This window comes from Aquarana catesbeiana, linkage group LG07, assembly GCF_042186555.1.
Source record: "Aquarana catesbeiana isolate 2022-GZ linkage group LG07, ASM4218655v1, whole genome shotgun sequence".
Taxonomy (NCBI): Eukaryota; Metazoa; Chordata; class Amphibia; order Anura; family Ranidae; genus Aquarana; species Aquarana catesbeiana.
This window is the reverse complement of record NC_133330.1, coordinates 252544365-252565355: the sequence shown is the minus strand read 5'-3', so window position 1 is coordinate 252565355 and position 20991 is coordinate 252544365. Positions and strand designations below refer to the sequence as shown.

Genomic DNA, 20991 nt, shown 5'->3' with positions numbered 1-20991 from the left:
TAGTAGCACTTTTAAATGGAACAAAAGCACTGACCACTACCCCCGATCCTTCTTTTTAATTGCTTGACATAGGCACAATTTATTTAACCAAGATAATGTCTTTGTGTGCTGAATAGACAATGCAATTGTTTTCCCATCAAGAACAATAGGGGCTCATCTGTTCTTGAAATTTACCATAGAATAGAAATGTTTTGTCCATGGTACTTTAAATGTAAGATTATTACTGGTGACAATACCACTGAATGTCCAGGAAGATAAGAAGTTTTTTTTCTATGTACCACAGTTAATAGTTCCTATCTCTGTTTCCTTTTATAAACAGTTTACCTGAACCCTTTGTCACTCAACAAAAACTTTTATTTAGCAAAAACATGTTATTGTTCGGTTATGCAAAAAGTACACTATGACAATTGAATTAGCTGATACATTATTGTGTAACTCTTATCCAGTAACAGGAATCAGTAAGCTTGACACAGACGTTAGTTGGGACGGACTGTACTGAATCTTCTACTCAGGACAACTGCCATAAGACACTGGAACACCGACGGGGCAACCATGAAGATTGCTGGGATTCTTATTTTAGCTTCCATACTCCAGCTGTCACAGCCGGCTAAGGACTCTCTAGTAAAGCTGGTTAATAATGGGTATGAAGACATTGTTTTTGCAATAAATCCCAAGATTCCTGAAAATCCAAAACTTATCGAAAATATAAAGGTATGTACTATACTTTCCTTGTAATGTGCAAGGCACAGTAATTATCAATATAGATGAAAATGGAATAAATGGCAGCACTAGCATAAGAGCCATTGCCATTCTGGGTGTAGTATTGAATATACAACATTAGCACTCTCCATTTTACTTCCATTGTAGGATTTGCATGTGGGCTTACTTTAACAGTAATAAATAGGGCTTAGATCCGGGGTGAATAAGGTTCAGGAGGGCAGTTTTTCCAATATGAAACCAAAATCAAGAACACGGGGACATGACCTCAAACTAACTGGAGGAAAGTTTAAAACTAATCTTAGAAAGTTTTTTTTTTACTGATGCTTGGAATAAACTTCCAGCAGAGGTAGTGAGCCAGGCAACAGTAAATGGCTTGGGACAAAAATAGATCTATACTCAAACTAAAAGGACCAAAAAAAAATATACAAAACATGTATTTAAAAAAAAATGGGCAGACTTTTCTATATTTCTATGCTTAGAACTTACCAACCAACAAAACTTTGCCACAGCTGTCAGATGCTCAGGCCTAATTATGAACATAGAAATGTTTGTATTGTATCGATAATATATACAGTAGAGTAGAGAAAAAAAGATTGTTGTGGGTCTTGGTTGTTGGCTCTCAAACAGATGAAGCCAAGTACACCAGCATGCATTAACTGGAATACAGAACTGGTCAATGAGATCAGGGAGGGTTTTGGGAACATTGAAGGTAGAGATTATTTGACCTTATTTTCTTAAACTACTGGGGTAAATGCATGGGGCTATTGATTATTGATTATAAATTGCTGATTGTCAGCAGTTCCTTATTGCAATCCTGAAGGAAATTGAGGTTATTTAGGGAAACTAGAACATAAGTATGAATGTTATATTTGATATCAGTTAGGTACTTTTTTATTCTCTGGAATTAACCGTAATCTGACTGGATGCTAACAGCAGAATCATTTGAGTTTTCTTTGCCCCTATGCATATGGGACCCATGGATAGCTGAATCCCATTATGCATTCTGCACCCTGCTATCTGGGTATGTTGGAAGCACAGGGAAAGTTAAACAAATCTGCCACAAACAAGACAATTTGACTGAGAAAAGATAACATAGGATTAATGCTTTATGCATGTATGTTAATGAGCTCTTTGTACTTATCATGATATTGCTTTGTATTGGGTTTGTTCACAGAAAATGGTGGCTGACGGATCTACCTACCTATTGCAAGCTACAGAAAATAGGCTGTATTTTAAAAGCGTTAAGATTTTAATTCCAAGCACTTGGACAACCAACAGCACTTACAGCAGGCCTAAAACAGAGTCATATGACAAGGTAAGTGTGTAGACATAATGTTATATAGCATGGCATTGTTTAGAAAGTTTTTTCAACTTTTTTGGCCTTCTGAGGGCATAAGAACATGATTGGCCAAAAATTGGTCACTTACAGTACATTACAATCTGACTGTACAGTCCCCTTTAGATTTAGCAGCAGCTTAGTGCAATGAGATAGTTAATTGGATAAAAATTAAATAGAATGGCCCAATGCAGAATTTGATTTAGGGGGAGGGGGATCAAAGTCCCACCACCATCATGGTAATCTACACCAACACTGTGACTACACCAACGCTGATTGTTTAATATGGATCTTAGAACATTTAATTTATTCATAAACAATCTAAAGGATGGGATAAACAGCTCAATCTCAATATTTGCGGAAGATACCAAGTTAAGCAGGGCAATAACTTCTACGCAGGATGTGAAAACCTTGCAAGAAGACCTAAATAAAATAATTGGGTGGTCAACTACATGGCAAATAAGGTTTAATGTTGAAAAATGTAAGGTAATGCATTTAGGTGCCAAAAATACGAGCGCAAGTTACTGGCTAGGGGGAGCTCCTCTGGGGGAATCTAGGATGGAAAAGGACCTGGGGGTCCTAGTAGATGACAGGCTCAGCAATGGCATGCAATGCCAGGCTGCTGCAAGCAAAGCCAACAGAATACAGTATTAGCATGCAATAGAAGGGGAATTTGCTCCAGAGATAAAACGATAATTCTCCCACTCTACAAGATTCTGGTCCAGTCGCATCTTGAGTATGCTGTCCAGTTCGGGGCACCAGTCCTCAGGAAGGATGTGCTGGAACTGGAGAGAGTCCAGAGAAGGGCAACAAAGCTGATAAAGGGACTGGAGGATCTCAGCTATGGGGAAAGACTACAAGCATTGAACTTATTCTCTCTGGAGATGAGACGCTTGAAAGGGGATAAATATGTTATCAATGAACAAACACCATACTGGTGACCCTAGCATACGAAAAAAACTATTTAGTGAAAGGGAATTTAAAAGGACACGCAGCCATTCACTAAAGTTGGAAGAGAAGCGGTTTAACTATAAACTGCGTAGAGGGTTCTTTACTGTCAGAGCAGTAAGGGTGTGAAAGTCTCTTCCACAAACAGTGGTATCAGCAGGGAGCGTCGATAGTTTCAAAAAACTATTAGATGGGCACCTCAACGACCACAACATACAGGGGTATACAATGCACTATTGACATAAACACACACACACATCAAAAGCTTAACTGGATGGACTGATATCTTTTTTTAACCTCACCAACTATGTAATGTTTGGATTTACAAGGCATCTTTGGCAGGTAACAACCTAATATTTTCTCTTTTAAATACAGTGTTTCCTAGCTGTCATTCTTTCACACATACAATTCATATTTAATCCCAGTTGTAGGCCCAGGTTAGGATTGTCAGCAACAAGACAGTGTGTCGATGCACATCCACTGATCAGCTGCTAAGCATTTAAGTGGATCTAACTCATCGGACACTCATACTCCCTACAGCTACTGCTGGAATTTGTAGTCAGACCAAACCTGTCTTTGAAAGATCAATGTCCAGTTAAGATTTTATACCCGCTTTAATGCATAGACAAGATTCTTCTTCATTATTGCAGAAGATGAGAGCAATTTGTATGCTCCTATATGTATTATTAAAAGTTTATCCATAATGACATATTTCTCAGCAGGGGTATTGCCTTTAAAGTGGACCTTTATTAAACTACCATACTTACCCCCACACTGTACAGCAAGCACTCCCCAGTGCCCATACTTTACTGCCCCTATTTCAATCCCCGGCTCAGACTACAAGATTTATAAAAAAAATCAAATTTCCCCACAAATTGACTCCTGCACTCTTCTATGAACTCCCCTCCCCTTCATGTGAATGACTTAGGTCTGGCAATTGTTCTTACAGACACCAAGGAGGAGAATAGGAGAACATTTCCAGCAGTGCATAGGAAGTAATGGGAGTAGCAGATAGCAGACAAGATTGGTCAGAATTGGCACCAGAGCATGCATGCTGTATATTGGTTGGAATGGGTAGTTTAGTACAGATGTTAAAGTGGAACTTTACCCATAACGGCTTGATAAAAATAATGTTCTCTTTAGCAAGGAACATACATTAATCATTATGCTGCCAAAATTAGTGTGTGCTGTAAATTGCCTCCAGCATTCTTTCTGTTTCTTCTTGCTGGAGGATGACATTTTGCTGAACCCCGGAGCCCCTGAACAGCAGTAAATCTTTAGGATGTCAATAGATTTTCCATTACAAAATTTGCACATTGCCTAAAAATAGAGAGCAAGTGAGCATGTGCAGAGCAGGGTGAGACAGTGGGGGTTTTTACGAAAGGCAAATCCACTTTGCACTACAAGTGCACTTAGAAGTGCAGTCACTGTAGATCTGAGGGGGACTTGCAAGGAAAATAAAAAACAGCATTTTAGCTTGCACATGATTGGATGATAAAATCAGCAGAGCTTCCCCTCATTTCAGATCTTCCCCTCAGATTTAAAGCGACTGCACTTCCAAGTGCACTTGTAGTTCAAAGTGGATTTGCCTTTCGTAAATAACCCCCAATACATTGCTGTTTTTTAAACACTACATGCACATATTTTTATTCTTTTACATAGCTATACCTGCAAAAGGGGCCAGACTGAAGTGATCTAGCAGCACTTAATTTTCTGACTAAAGTTCTACTTTAAGTACAGTTGTGGGTTGAAGAGGAGATTTGAAAGGGGTCCTACAATGTTTTGTCATACAAGCCATTCTTATTAAGTTTCTTGGTATAAAGACAATTTAAAGGCCAACAAAGGACAGGTTAAAGAAGGTAAAACAGAAGTAAATTATCAGTTCAATGTTATGTGATCCACGTACACAAAGATACAACATATTTTCTACTAGAATACTTTCAAACAAGAAGCTTCTGCTATTCTGATTTTTAACCTTTTTTTTTTCTTTAGGCTGATATTATTATAGCTGATCCTTTTGTTAAAGGAGATTTTCCGTATACCTTGCAATATGGTGGTTGTGGGGAGCCTGGAAAATACATACACCTCACCCCCAATTTCATTCAAAATGATAGAGTGCTGCGAATATATGGTCCCAGAGGTAAGGCAAATGAGCTCTATGGGAATGTATAGATATGTAGGAATGTTTTAAAAAGCCTAGTGTTTGGGTTTGATTTGCAATTATATATGTTTTTTGTTATATATTTGTAATTCTATATTTGCGTACTACATACTTATGCTGGCCATATACTGTAAGAATTTTAGCGAGCTACTGATAAAATTTGTCCATTGGGTGGCTCTGTTGGTCGCCTCCTGGCCTGGTGGAAACTTGCCATCCCAGCTGTCAAAATACAATAGCCAGAGTCAGAGATTTGTCCACCCATGCTGTGTATTGCACACGGAAAAATCTTTATGTGTATGGCCAACTTTAAGCACTGCTTCTGGTCTTAAGCTGGCCATAAAAAATCAGTTTTTCTTTTTGCATTTAGCCGAAGGGCTGAACAAAAACAAATGAGCGTAACAGATTCCTCCATCTACACACACACACAAGGTCGATGGAGAAATCCCCATCGGCACATTGTATTCTGACATTGTGACTCTCCGATTGGCTACAGTCACGCATCAATGACAGTTTATCAATATTCCCGCTCTACAGAAGTCAATTAAAAGATCGACTTCTGCCAAACATGGAAGGACACAAATGGATCGAAATTTGGCCAGTCCCTGCTGAACCCCTCCATCTCCCCATCCAATTTATTGCCCTAGTACAGAATTCAGGACAGGTTACCTTGAGCAAAAGCCGCAGTCTGTTCCAGAACTGGCGGTGTTTCTATCCTCTACTGAATCTGTGGGCAGCATGGGACAGTGTACACACAGCTTTTATTTCATAGTCTCTAATGGAGAAAGTGTATTGGTAACAGCAATGGTGACATGTTTATACTGTAGGCTAGGAAAGTGCATATAGGCAGCAGCATTATAGACAGAGCAGCACAACAACTGATTAATACCTGTATGTAATGCTGGTTTGTATAAATGTAGGCAGACATGCGGTAAATATCTATTTATGTATTATTTTTCGGCAGGGAGAGTGTTAGTCCATGAATGGGCTCACTTGAGATGGGGTGTTTTTGATGAATACAACAATGATATCCCATGGTATCTCAGTAAGCAAGGCAAATCGGAGGCAACCAGGTAAATCCCCCCTTTTTTATACTTAAGGGAAACTAATGTAATTGTGTTGATTTATTTTATTCTGGTAATACATTTTTAAACTGATGTTTTATAGCTTTTTTTTTACTGTGTATGTAAACAAAAAGTTTTAAAAATAGCAATTAAAGCTGAAAAAAACAATGTTTGCTTATTTACTGTGTAAAAAATAATTAGCCCTAATGACGTGTGTCCCATTGGTGGATGCTGCTGGTTGGTAAACATTTTAATTCGTTCTAGGACAGCTATAAGCTCCGAACCTCCAGCTCTGGAATCTACACTCCAAGTTCTATTACACTGCATACAATGAAGGCTGTGAAGACATAAAATATCTTGTATCCTTTTCACAGACTACATGGTGTTGTGATAGGATGGAGATGTGGATGAATGTCACAATCTCTCCCCTCCAGTCACAGAACCTTTTCCGATCTATGAAATGATTACAAGATGTTTTATGAGTGGAGGGGGTGGAGTGTGAGCAGCCTGCACTGTATGCAGCGTACCTGAGCCGGGATGGAATTTTCAGAGTTGGAAGTTTGGCATATACAGCAGTTCTAGAATGCATACAAATAAATAATGTTTCTTTTTTCTCCTGGATTTCAGCTTTAATATCCTACTCATAAGACTGAATTAGCAAAACAGCTCTCTCTCTCTCTCCCTCTCCCTCTCCCTCTCCCTCTCTTTGTTTCTCTTTCTGCCTAGACCTGCGCCAGTCTGTGATGTCATAAGGGGTCAGTCCCACCGAGTGATGTGGTCAGGTGGCCCTGCCCCTTACCTACAGTGGATATAAAAAGTCTTCACACCCCTGTTAAAATATCAGGTTTCTGGTGATGTAAAAATATGAGCTAAAGATAAATAATTTCAGAACTTTTTCCACCCTTAATGTGACCTATAACCTGTACAACTCAATTGAAAAGCAAACTGAAATCTTTTAGGGGGGAGGAAGTAAAAATAAAAAACTAAAATAATGTGGTTGAATAAGTGTGCACACCCTGGCCCCATTTCGCTCACCTACTGTCATCAAACTGGAACTTCCTGACTCAGAACGTTTCAGGTTTCGGCAAATTTCACATTTTCTCCCCTCTATCTGGTTGACAAAACCTAACACCCCCCCACATAACACCCTATGAACTTTGGTGCGGACAGGTCGTGGAACAGAGAGGAGGCATAGCAATAATTTATTCGTCACTTGCTCAACCCAGTCTAAGTCCTCCTACATGCTAGCATGGGAAGCTGACCTCTAGAAACAATGGTGCCTGGAAACTTGGCATAGGGCTGTCTCAAGATCCTATAAGGGTATCCTTAACACTTCCTTAACGGAAGTTAGCCTGAAAGTTCTTACCAGATGGTACATGACTCCACTGAAACGCAAATATCTATCCCTCAGCATCCCCTCTTTGTTTTCCGAGGATGTCAAATGACAGGTTCCATGTTACACATGTGGTGGGATTGTCCCAAAATCAGAAGTTTCTGGAACAAAATATTCCAAATAATATTCAAGGTCACTGGGCTCGCGGTTCCCAAGTCTCCCGCGCAGGCTCTCCTAAACTAAAAATATTGCCAAGTCAAGATGTTCCATGCTGATAGACTCATACCCAAAAACATTGAGTAATAAAATCAAAAGTTCCTTCAACAAAGTTTTAGTTTAAGGATGTGCACACTTATGCAACCATATTATTTTATTTTTTTATTTTTACTTCCCTCCACCTAAAAGATTTCAGTTTGTTGTTCAGCTGAGTTGTACAGTTTATAGGTCACATTAAAGGTGGAAAAAGTTCAGAAATGATTTATCTTTGTCTTATTTTTATATAAAGCAGAAACCTGACATTTTAACAGGGATGTGTAGACTTTTTATATCCACTGTATATAAGAAATGTCAAAGCGCAGAGCAGGCATTCAGAAGGAGGCCTCCCAGGAGGTGGGAGCCCTTTTTTTTTTTCGGGTCAGCGGGCGGCGGCGGGCTTCATAAGCCTTCAAAATGGGCATTTTTCCTGTTCGGCTCTCATAGACTTCAAGGAGGTTTGCCGTTCAGGTTAGAACATTTCCCCTGTTCGGGAGTTCTGCTGTGAAACAAACAGGGGGGTGTTCGGCCCATGTCTAGTGCTTACGCTCAAATAAATTCCATGGTTCAGTAACCTATAGCTTTAAAATTGGTTTGACTACAGCGTATACAGCAGTTCTAGAATGCATACAAATAAACAATGTTTTAGTTTTTTTCCCCTGATTTCAGCTTTAATATCTCACCCATGAGACTGAATTTGCAAAACACCTCTCTCTCTCTCCCCCCTCCCTCTTCCCCCCCCCCCCCTCTCTCTCCCTCTCCCTTTCTCCCCTCTCTCTCCCTCCCGATCTCTCTCTTCCTCTCCCCCCCCCCCCTCTATTACTGCTCATAGGTGCAATGCTTCTCAGGCTACTGCAGGAAAAAATAATAAATGCACTTTTTTTTCTGCAAAAATATGTGCAGTTATTCTTTTTTCTATAAAGGTGAACTTATCCTTTAAGAAATAGAACTAATGCAGCCACCAAATCTAAGGACTGGTAAGCTGCAATATATGACATGTTCTTTGGTTTACCAAGCTTGCTGTTTTGTTATTTTTTTTGTACAAAATATTAATTCTATATATCCAGTTTTCATCAGATAAAATAGTGTAGACCAGGGTTTTTCTCAACCATGGCTCCATGGAACCCTAGGGTTCCTCCAGAGGTTGCTAGGGGTATCTTGAGCAAGGAGCAACTTCTGCCTCTCAGATAAGTTCCCACTAATACCAGTGTTCTTTTTAGCTTTCTGTAAGGGGGTAATTCTTCCTAATGATCACAAGTGTAAGGAACATTCTAAAAAACTGACCATCACACTAATGTATCATCAGTTGTAGATATAGTCATTTTTAGCAGGGGTTCCCTGAGACAAGAATGTTATTTCAAGGGGTTCTCTGTGTTGGAAAGGCTGAGAAAGGCTGGTGTAGCCTCACAAATATTTGCATAAGGTCACAAACAGCATAAGATAATATAAATACATTAAAAATATTATTATCTCATACTGTATAATATGTAAAATATCTTCTATGTTTTGTTTCAGATGTCCTTTGAGTCTGGGTGGTTTAGCTAAAATTGATATTGATGATGGACTAAAGCAAACAAAAGTAGACTGTGAAATTGACCAAACCACTGGGCTCTATGAGGATGGTTGTGAATTCTACCCAAATGTGGACCGCAATGTCCATGAATCTATTATGTATGGACAAGCCCTAGAACCTGTAAGCCTGAGAACAAGATCTGTCTCTAGAAATATTTCTGTGTTGAATTATCCTTCTTTCTGTGCTACTTAGATTTCTACCAATTAGGTCATGTATATTTAAAGTGGTACTGTACATTACTTAAAGCGGTATCAAACACAAAACCAATAATGTAATATATTGCAGCTCACCAATCTTTATACGTGGTGGCTGCATTTGTTTTCTTTTTTTTGTGCTTTTTTTCACCTGCTGATCCTGCCAGTAACATACCTCCTGTATCAGGGTGCCTACACTATGGATGAAAGAGGAGTAAAAGAGGCATCTTTCAGTGTCAGCATTGTCAGTCTGAGTGCAGGATAGTGTTAAACACAGTAGCAGATTGAGATACACTAACAAATTGAAGCCAAACTCCAGTTCACATTATTTTAAGCTGTTACAGCAACATTATATATATAGATATATATAATATCTATCTATATATATATCTATCTATATATATATATATATAGATAGATATATATATAGATATATATCTATCTATATATATATCTATCTATATATATATATATATAAAAAATAAAGGTGTTAAATAAAAGCTGGTTATTGTAAGCAGCCCTGTCAGTGATAAGTGGTCTGTCTCAACCCTCATCTGCTGGACAGCTTGTTCTGTTTAAAAAGAACAGACTTACAGGCCAGATCACCAGGTGAAAATAACCTTTGGGTTTAATACTGCTTTAAATTGTTTATTTTTAAAAATATTATTAGCTATCTGTATCTTTAATACTCTGAAATTCTGACCTGAAACAGACATACAGGTCAGGAAAATCAGAGTAAAGTCAGAGATCCTGATTTGCATACATATAAGTACTTAAAGAGGAGCTCCAGGCTCCCCCCAAAAAATCAAAAGTCAGCAGCTACAAATACTGTAGCTGCTGACTTTTAATATAAGGACACTTACCTGTCCAGGGATCCAGTGATGTCCTTACCCAAGCCGATTCTTCAATCAGCTTCGGGTGCAGGCGCCAGAATTTCAAGTAAGGGAAGCAGGAAGTGAAGCCTTGTGGCGTGTTCAAGCCACGCTGCCCCTTGTGAATGGTCCCGTAGTCTTCTGGGACCTTGGATGTGTCCCAGAAGACTGCGGGGGGAAAGGGAGAGGGGCGGACCAGGTACCTGCTCCCCCCCACCAAAAAAGTTCAAAATGTGGCAATGGAGGGGAGAAGAGGGTGCAAACAAGCATAACTTCCCCTTTTGGGTGGAGTTCTTCTCATTGGATTAGCATGACAACCACAGAACTAGCATTTTTAGAGGGGGAGGTCAGCAGTGACAGCTTGTGTAATTCTTTTGGGGCCTATTCACACCTGTGCATTGCAGTAATGAAAATGGCACGTAAGCACTGTACTATGTGTAGAGCAATACAATGCCATTTTTGTGAATAGCCCCCAATGCACTGAACAGAAATTTCCAATGCAGAATGCATGGCAGCACATCACAATGCTAATAATGTTGTGGTACACTGCAATGCTGAGTATCTGCAAAAATGGTATATGTCCATTAAATTGTTTGTTGAGGAGAGTTGCTACACTGTGGTGCAATTCATTGTAAATGGCACCCACTGACACTTATGTTGCAACACACCAAAACATGCAATGCCATGATTTACACTAGCAAAAATGTAGCGGATCCCTGCTGAACTGGCTGAGATTTGATCCATTAATGGCCGGCTTAAATGGTTCCCAGTATCCCAAGCACTTTGGATACCTTACAGATAGATACCACTGATCTAGAAACTTCTCATGCAGTACCAGCAATATCTTCTAATCAGTTTCACCCATAGGAGATGACTAGTTAGTGCTGCTCATCGTTTTCATATCTTTTCTTTTTAAGGTACATGCATTCTGCAAAGAAGACACGCACAACAAAGAAGCTCCAAATGAACAAAACAGATTATGCAACCACCAAAGCGTATGGGATGTCATCATGAAATCTCCTGACATGAAATCTGCTCCGTTGGAAAATACCAATATCCCTGCCCCTACTTTCACCCTGCTGCAGTATAAAGACAGAGTGGTCACCTTGGTACTGGATGTTTCTGGAAGCATGGGTGGAGTAAGTATAGTTTTAAAAAAACGTCAATGAGAAATTGACATTACATTTCCAGCAATATGTAATCTCTTAGGCCCCATTCACACCTGATTGATTATCTGCTTGAAGCTTGAACCTCAAAAATGTTAGAGGAGAAAAGATCTATTATTCTCTGGAGATGGTTTACATCTCCACTCCAAATCGAAGGAAGCTAAACGCCTGAAGCTCAAACAAGTTCCGGAGCTTTTTTTGTTGCTGGATTCGGGCAGAAACGCCGGAAAAGCGCTCAGAGACACTACGCTCAGGTGTGAATGCAGCCTTATGCCCCGTACAAAGGATCGGGCATTCCGACAACAAGACCATGGGTTTTTTTCCAACGGATGTTGGTTCAAACTTGTCTTGCATACACATGGTCACACAAATGTTGTCGGAAATTCCGAACGCCAAGAATGCGGTGACGTACAACACGTACGACGAGCCGAGAAAAATGAAGTTCAATAGCCAGTGTGGCTCTTGAGCTTGATTCCGAGCATGCGTGGACTTTTGTGCCTCAGAATTGTGTACACACGCTTGGAATTTCCGACAAGCAGTATTCTTGTCGGAAAATTAGAGAACCTGCTCTCAAACAGTTGTTGTCAGAAATTCCGACAGCAAATGTCTGATGGAGCATACACACGGTCAGAATTTCCGACAACAAGCTCACATCGAACATTTGTTGTCGCAAAATCCTATCGTGTGACACTTGGCATGTCATTTTTGGTGGAGGGGGGGAGTGGGTACCTAGTTTTGACAGGTACCCAGCTCCCACTTCCGCTCGTGCCGCCTGGGCGACTCCTCCTCTCCCCCTCCCTCCCTGCAATTTTCTGGGACACGTCACAGGTCCCAGAAGATTGCTCAGCCATTCAGGACATGCAGCGCGACTTGCACATGCACAGTGCGCACCCAGCTGTGAAGCTGCAAGCTGCCACAGCTGGGTGCCCACACTAGTGATGCTGGCGCCAGGGGGAGGCGAGGGAGAGAATCGAGGCTTTGGGGGGCCGCATCGCTGGACCGTGGGACAGGCGAGTGTGTGTTTATTAAAAGTTAGCAGCTACACTTTTTGTAGCTGCTGACTTTTAGACCCCTTTCACACTGAGGCGCTTTGCAGGTGCTATAGTGTTAAAAATAGCACCTGCAAAGAGCCCTGAAACAGCAGCTTCATTCACTCTAGTGTGAAAGCCCGAGGACTTTCAGGGGGAGGCGAGGGAGAGAATCGAGGCTTTGGGGGGCCGCATCGCTGGACCGTGGGACAGGCGAGTGTGTGTTTATTAAAAGTTAGCAGCTACACTTTTTGTAGCTGCTGACTTTTAGACCCCTTTCACACTGAGGCGCTTTGCAGGTGCTATAGTGTTAAAAATAGCACCTGCAAAGAGCCCTGAAACAGCGGCTTCATTCACTCTAGTGTGAAAGCCCGAGGACTTTCACACTGGAGCGGTGCGCTGGCAGGGCGTCAGAAAAAGTCCTGCCAGCAGCTTCTTTGGAGCGCATTAGGAGCAATGAACTCACCGCTCCTAAAGCGCCGGCACCACCGAACCATTCGGCAAAGCGCCGCTGTAGCAGCGCTTTGCGATCGGTTTTAACCCTTTTTCATCTGCTGGCGGGGGTTAAAAGCGCCCCGCTAGCATCTGCATAGCGCCGCAAAAACAACAGTAAAGTGCTGCTAAAAATAGCAGTGTTTTACCGCCGACGCCCAGGGCAGCTCAGTGTGAAAGGGCTCTTAATAAACAGAAAAACAAGAACTCCGCTTTAAGTGGTTGTTAGCCACTCTAACATCTTTATACTATCAACGCTGTCTCCTAATCCTGTGTCCCCCTGTGTGTGTGATTTATAAAAAAATTTTTAGCTATATACCTAATTTCTGAGCGCCGATCGGTGCTCACATGGCCCACTGCCTCTCTCCTCTCCCTGTCTGACAGCTGCAGTGGGCAGGGCCGAGATTCCCCTGCTGACATCAGTCGGGAGAGGAGGAGCGAGCCAGCCTGTCACATGAACGCCGAACGGCTCTCAGAAATCAGATATATAGCTGCATTTTTTCTATAAATCACAAAAACGGGGGACACAGGATTAGGAGACAGTGCTGATAGTATAAAGATGTACATGTTTTTCCAGCAGCAGGAGGGAGGGGGAGGGGCACTGTCACTAGTTGACAGGCAGGGAGGGGAGGGGCGTGAGGAGGACAGGAGAGCTGCGGAGGACAGGAGAGCTGCGGATGACAGAGTCACGTAAACTGACCACGGTGTCAAGGCTCAGCAGCCATAATATACCGTGGTCAGTTTACAGAGGGGAAGGTATAGCTAGGCAGGATCAGCCAGGTATTTCAGGTGATAGAAAGGGCCAAATGACACAAGCACTGTGCTATGCTATGTCGCTTTAAGGTTAAGTTTAGCTTAACATTTTCCATAAACTTTTTGTTCCTTGCAGAGCGATCGCATAAACCGCCTGTACCAGGCTTCCGAAGTTTACATCATGCAGATTGTTGAAACGGGTTCCCGTGTTGGAATTGTCAGTTTCTCTAGTGGCGCAACAGTTCTGTCTAATTTGGTAAAAATAACTAACACCTTTGACCGTGAAAGACTCAAGAATCTTCTTCCGAAAATCGCAAATGGAGGTACAAACATATGCTCTGGAGTTCGTCAAGGATTTGAGGTAATTTAATCGTAAAATCTTTTACTTGGCAGATTTTTTTATTACAGAGGACAAGGCCCCTACTACACTCTCATCTCTTTTATAAGTTTACATTTTGTTTATTCTTAATGGAAACATTTTTGTGGACATACTTTTAGAGATTCAGCCAAAAGTCTATAAACATCTGCGTGACTATGATATTTTTTTACTTAAAGGGGTTGTAAAGGTAAATTTTTTTATCTTTAAAAATAACAAACATGTTATACTTACCTTCACTGTGCAGCTCGTTCTGCACAGAGTGGCCCCGAACTTGCTCTTCTGGGGTCCCTCGGCGGCTGTTTCAGCTCCTCCCCACAATAATTAACCACCTTAATGCGAGCTCCCTCGCACGGTGGTTAGTTATTGCGGGCGCGCTCCCGTGATACAGCCGGCGGCTATAGCTGCTCGCTGTATCACTCGGCCCCGCCCCCGGCGCGCCGCGTCATTGGATGTGATTGACAGCAGCGCAAGCCAATGGCTGCGCTGCTTTCAATCCATCCACTATAGCCAATCAGCGACCAGGCTGATCGGCTGAATGGAGGTCGGGAACGAGCGGCCGAGTTTCGAGGTGTCAGGTAAGTAAAACGGGGGGGCTGGGGGCGGCGGTATTATCAAAAGTTTTTTCACCTTAATGCATAGAATGCATTAAGGTGAAAAAATTTATACCTTTACAACCCCTTTAATATTTTTTTTAATTTTTTATATTATATTTTTTACTTAAACTATTTGTATCTGCTACAATCTGTCCAAGTTCTGCATAATCCAAGAACCACAAAAAATATTTTTAGGTGCATGAGTCCTGGCTTGTTTCTGAGGGAATGGAAGGAAGGGGGGAGTTATGTAAGCTGGCATCTTCTGCATGACTGTTACAGGTTTGCATCTACTTAGGCTGCAGATCATATACTATGTACATAGCGCAATTTAAGGGATAATTCGCAAAGGTGTTGCATAGATGCAAGGGAAGCTAGGTTTCCTTTTTGTATGATTCAAACCAATCCTTCTAATGCACTCCATACAAGGATCTCCATATACAAAGCCTGATTCACTGGGGATCCCCTACCACACCTTAATCTACTGCAACAAATATGAAGTTTTCTTTCTTGCAAGATTTGGGCTACTTGACAGTCCCTGGGAGCTCACTTTAGAGATGGTGATGTCCCCCTCGCCAAGGCACATGTGCATCCCAAAATTTACTGTACAATTCAAAACTTTGGCATGGCAATCAAAGGGTTTCATTTTTTTTTTTTTTACAAAATTTGTCAAGTCCATAATGGAACTATCAGAGCTCCGTGCAAAGGTTCAAGAGAATTGTACTTGTGTGCAGCCACCTTAATGAATCAAATTAAAATGACACTAAACTCACGTTTTTACATCAATTGTTATAAAATATCAGGTATACCACAGATCTGTTTTTTTATTATTATTAAAATCCGTGTTTTGTTTTTTTTTAATGAAAACTGTTGATTTCGGGCTTTTTTATTTTCCTGTGCGCATGCCTGATCCTTCGCTGATGCACCTCACTGCTACTACTAGAGAGAGAGCAGCTCTGTTATTTCTGGTCACATGCTCCTCTCTATGGGGGTTATTTACTAAAGACAAATCCACTTTGCACTACCAGTGCACCTGAAAGTGTACTTGGAAGTGCAGTCATTGTAGATCTGAGGCAGGCATTTTAGCTTGCACATGATTGGATGATAAAATCAGCAGAGCTTCCCCTTATTTCAGATCTTCCCCTCAGATCTACAGCGACTGCACTTTCAGTGCACTTGGAAGTGCACTTGCCGTGCACTTGTAGTGCAAAGTGGATTTACCTTTTGTAAATAACCCCATATGTGTACTACAGTTCTCATAGCACTGAATGCGTCTGCAAGTAGATGTGTAATCCTTCTCAATAGCAAACAGGAAAAGGAAGCTATGCTGCCTGGCTTACCAGTGCCCATCAATGCTGACTGCTAAACTCACCTGCCTGATACACTGACCTACCTACCGGACATACACTGACCTACCTACCTGGCATACACTGACCTATGTGACATGCATACACTGACCTACCTGACATGCATACACTGACAGTAGTGAAATGCATACACTGACTTACCTATCTGACCTACCTGACATACACTGACTTACCTGACATACATACACTGACCTACCTACCTGACATACATACACCGACCTACCTACCTGACATACATACATACAGTGACCTACCTACCTGACATACATACATACACTGACCAACCTACCTACCTGACATACATACACTGATCGACCTACCTACCTGACATACATACATACACTGACTGACCTACCTACCTACCTACCTGACATACATACACTGACCTACCTACCTGACATACGTACACTGACCTACCTACCTACCTGACATACATACACTGACTGACCTACCTACCTGACATACATACATACATTGACCGACCTACCTACCTGATATACATACCCTGACCTACCTACCTGACATACATACACTGGCCTACCCACCTACCTAACATACATACGTACACTGACCAACCTACCTACCTGACATACATACATACATACACTGACTGACCTACCTACCTGACACACATACACTGACCTACCTGACCAGAAGACAGACTTCATGTGTCCTGCAGTAGCCCAGCTCAGCTCAGCTCAGCCGTGGTGTGTGGTGCACCCATTATCACAGCAGACAGCCAGAGGAGGAGAGGAAAGGAGAGCTGCCCGCCCGAGCACCGAGCAGGGATCTCACAGTGATGTGTGTCATGGCAGCCGCATTGTAATTCCCGCCTTCTGGAGCCTGCAGCGCCTATAGTGGACGTCACACGTCCCGTGTTCCCGGCATTGGACCAGTAGGACGTCCATCATAGGTGCTGCAGGCTCCAGAAGGCAGGACCTGCTATGTCACTCGGCCGCACTCGGCCGCACTCGGCGGCGCTTGGGATAAGATCGGTCCCTGATTGGCAGCACCAGCAGCGCTCAGGGCTAACAATTAAATGATGCATGCCTGAGGCTTTTCGGGGACCCATTCGGGGCTCCAGCCCCCCCTCTCAACGCCACTGATCTTGACCACGTCATTGTGTCCTATGTTCTGATTTTCAAGTACATGATTTTCAATTTTGCTATTTGTTAACAAACATATATGCCTTAATTATCAACCACTGAGAGTATGTTTTTATTACATACACAGGTAAATAAAGGGTTCGATGGAAGCACCTATGGCACAGAGATTGTGTTGTTAACAGATGGAGAGGATTCGGGTATTAGCAGCTGTTTTATTGATGTCCAAAACAGTGGAGCAGTCATTCACACTCTTGCTTTAGGAAACCAAGCAGATAAAGCCCTAGAAGAATTAGCCAGCATGACAGGTAAGTTATGTTCTTTTCTGGGAATTAAAAATATGGGTTGCGGCTTCAAAAGCAGTCAGTTGATCAGGATAACACTTCAAAACAAAGAGAAATTTGTATATAATGATTTCAAAGATTTTGTCATGTATTTATTATCCTTTCTTTTCCTTTCTTTAAAATTCAATAAAATATATTGTACCACAAAAAAAAGAGTTAACACAACTGAACGAAGATGATCCACAAAAGTCTGAAAGACTCGGACAATAGATTGAACACTGCTGCAAATACAATTACAATTTCTTTTTTAAACACAATCTGACAGAAGCCCTAGTGTCCTCTGGGATTATATTGAGAAGACATATGCACTGCCGAAAAATTTGTTCGTTTTCGTTTCATTTGTTTTTTGTTTTTTTTGTTCGTTTTTCGGGTCATTCGTTATGACTGAAATTCGTTATTTCAAATTAATTCGTAGCTTCTAAAAAATTAAAATTTGTTACAATCCATTCGTTTAGATTCAGTAATCGTTATTTCGATAATTTGAAAATCCGAAAATTTGAAAACCTAAAAATTTGATAATCCAAAAATAAGAACGAAAATCCGAAAATAAGAAAGAAAATTTGAAAATCCGAAAATTAGAAAATCAGAAATAATAACTAACTAACTAATAATATCTAACTATTAAATTATAGGTATTGGAACTTCCTTTCAAATTTGGCTGTTGTTGAACATAATGAATGCGAATTTATCTGAAGTTATCCGAAATAACGAATGCCTCATCTAAACGAATGGAAAGTAACGAATTAATAATAATAATAAATAATAATAATTGAAAAATGTATTATTATAATTTATTATTATTAATTTGTTAGGTTTCATTCATTTAGATGCGGCATTCATTATTTCGGATAATTCGTAACTTCACATAAATTCGTATTCGTTACATTCACTAACAGCCAAATTTGAAAGGAAATTCCAATACCTATAATTTAATAGTTAGTCATAGTTATTATTAGTTAGTTATTATTTTGGATTTTTGAATTTTAGGGTTTTTGGAGTTTCGCTCTTATTATCGGATTTCCATTTGTTTGAATTTTTGGAATTTGCATTCTTATTTTCAGATTTTCAGAAAAATTACTTGAACGTGTTTTGGTTAATTTGAATATTCCCGAATTTTTGTCGAAAAGCCCCAATTGAAAATATCTGGTCTTAACCTTCCTGGCGGTATTCCTGAGTCTGGCTCGGGGTGGAATTTCAGAACCAAAAGCGGTAACCCCGAGCCAGACTCAGGATCGCATCGCAGGATCCAGAATGAGCTTACTTACCTTGTCCCCTGGATCCTGCGATGTCTCCCCGCAGTGTGAGCGGCTCGTCCTCCGCTCGATTCATCATGGAGCCGAGCTCCGTTCCCTGCGAGCGTTGCAATGCACGGGGACGGAGAATGGCACCAAATTCAAAAAGTAAAACATACACAATACATAGAGTACACTGTAATCTTACAGATTACATTACTGTATTAAATTATTTCACCTCCCTTTTGTCCCTAGTAGTTTCTCCAGTGCACTGCATGCAGTTTTATATTATAAATACTGTTCTTTCTGCCTGGAAACTGGAGATTGTCCATAGCAACCAAAACTGTCCCTTTACATCAAAAGTGTTTTTAGACCAGCTAGAAAACAGCGATAATAAATTAGAATCACTTGCAGAATTGGGTGATAGTAATTTGTGGGGTGATCCGTCATCAAACACAGCGACGATTCTGCAACTGAGCAAATTTCAGTGTTTTTGATTTGATTACATTATTGAATAATTTTTATTATTATTATATTATTATTTTGTATAATTATTTAAAGTTATTTATTATATTATAATTTATGATTTTGTGTTTCAAACTTTATCATACCTGGGATGTCTACTAGACTCTGGTTTTGACAGATTTAAGTGAATTATTCCTAAGAATTACAGGTCTACAATATAAGATGCCAAATTTCCATGCAAAATAATGGTACCGCTTTCAGCATCAAAAATATGAAATAATCATACCGCCAGGGAGGTTAAGAGTAAACATGATATTGGGAAGCACAAGCAAGGGCCCTCCTAGTAAGAAGTAAATCCTGTTGCCCCAAAGTCCGAAAAAAATCCTTTGCCTTTTTCTGTAATGTGCTTGAATATTTTATGATATATACTGTATGTTTTTTACATCACTTTTGAAATGCACAGTACTGCAATTCTACTGGTGCTCAAAAAAGTTAATAAGAAACAAAAAAAGCAATAAGGCCCCCAAAACATGTGGACTAAAAAAATTAACAGAGTAGCTTACAAATACTAGAGACATTTGGCAAGGAAATGCCATTTTTTTTTTTTTTTGTCTTTATATTCTGAAACACACAATTGAACACTAATGCCGCGTACACACGGTCGGACTCTTCGTCTACAAAAGTCAGACGGACGCCGACGGACCAAAGCTGGCTGACAATCCGATCGTGTGTGGGCTTCCCCGGACTTTCAGCGGACTTTTTCAGCCGCATATCTGAGGGACTTTAGATTTGAAACATGCTTCAAATCTTTACGTCGTAACTACACCGGACCCAGAAATCCGCTCGTCTGTATGCTAGTCCGACGGACAAAAAACAACGCTAGGGCAGCTATTGGCTACTGGCTATCGACTTCCTTATTTTAGTTCAATGTACGTCATCACGTATGAATCCGTCGGACTTTTGTGTGATCGTATGTAGGCAAGTCCGTTCGTTAGAAAGTCAGCCGCAAGTCCGCCAAAAGTCCGCCAAAAGTCAGTCGAAAGTCTGTCGGACGGGCTGTCGGACTTTTGTAGCCGAAAAGTCCAACCGTGTGTACGCGGCATTAGGGATGTATTTATAAAAATTGCATAGCTGTTCTTCCTTCATCCTGAAAATGTGTTCTGTGTGAATGTGACAAAATTTTATGTTTTAATTCTCTGCAGTTTAACCACTTCCTTACTGGGCACCTAAACCCCCCTCCTGCCCAGACCAATTTTCAGCTTTTAGTGCTGTCACTATTTGAATGACAATTGCGCGGTCATACAACACTGTACCCAAATGAAACTTTTATTATTTTTTCCCCACAAATAGAGCTTTCTTTTGGTGGTATTTGATCACCTCTGGGTTTTTATTTTTTGTTAAAAAAATTAAAAAAGACTGATTAAAAAAAAAAAAATACACAACCGTTTTATATTTTGATAATACATTTTGTAAACAGGTAATTTTTCTCCTTCATTGATGTATGCTGATGAAGCTACACTGATGGGCACTGATAGGCTGCACTGATGGGCACTGATAGGCTGCACTGATGGGCTGCATTGATGGGCACTGATAAGGCAACACTGATTGGCACTGATAAGGCA

General features: G+C 40.8%; 1 protein-coding gene across 1 annotated transcript in view; it reads left to right on the top strand.

The window, feature by feature from the left end:
* LOC141103520 (calcium-activated chloride channel regulator 1-like) overlaps positions 1–20991 on the top strand; it is a 53205-nt gene that overhangs the window by 14295 nt on the left and 17919 nt on the right. Inside the window, exons 2-9 of the mRNA XM_073593194.1 lie at positions 447–711; positions 1895–2035; positions 4997–5144; positions 6127–6235; positions 9327–9504; positions 11368–11589; positions 14026–14250; positions 17459–17636. Of these exons, the coding sequence (XP_073449295.1) occupies positions 553–711; positions 1895–2035; positions 4997–5144; positions 6127–6235; positions 9327–9504; positions 11368–11589; positions 14026–14250; positions 17459–17636 (1360 nt within the window). The 5' untranslated portion in view covers positions 447–552. The remainder of the gene's footprint in view (positions 1–446; positions 712–1894; positions 2036–4996; positions 5145–6126; positions 6236–9326; positions 9505–11367; positions 11590–14025; positions 14251–17458; positions 17637–20991) is intronic.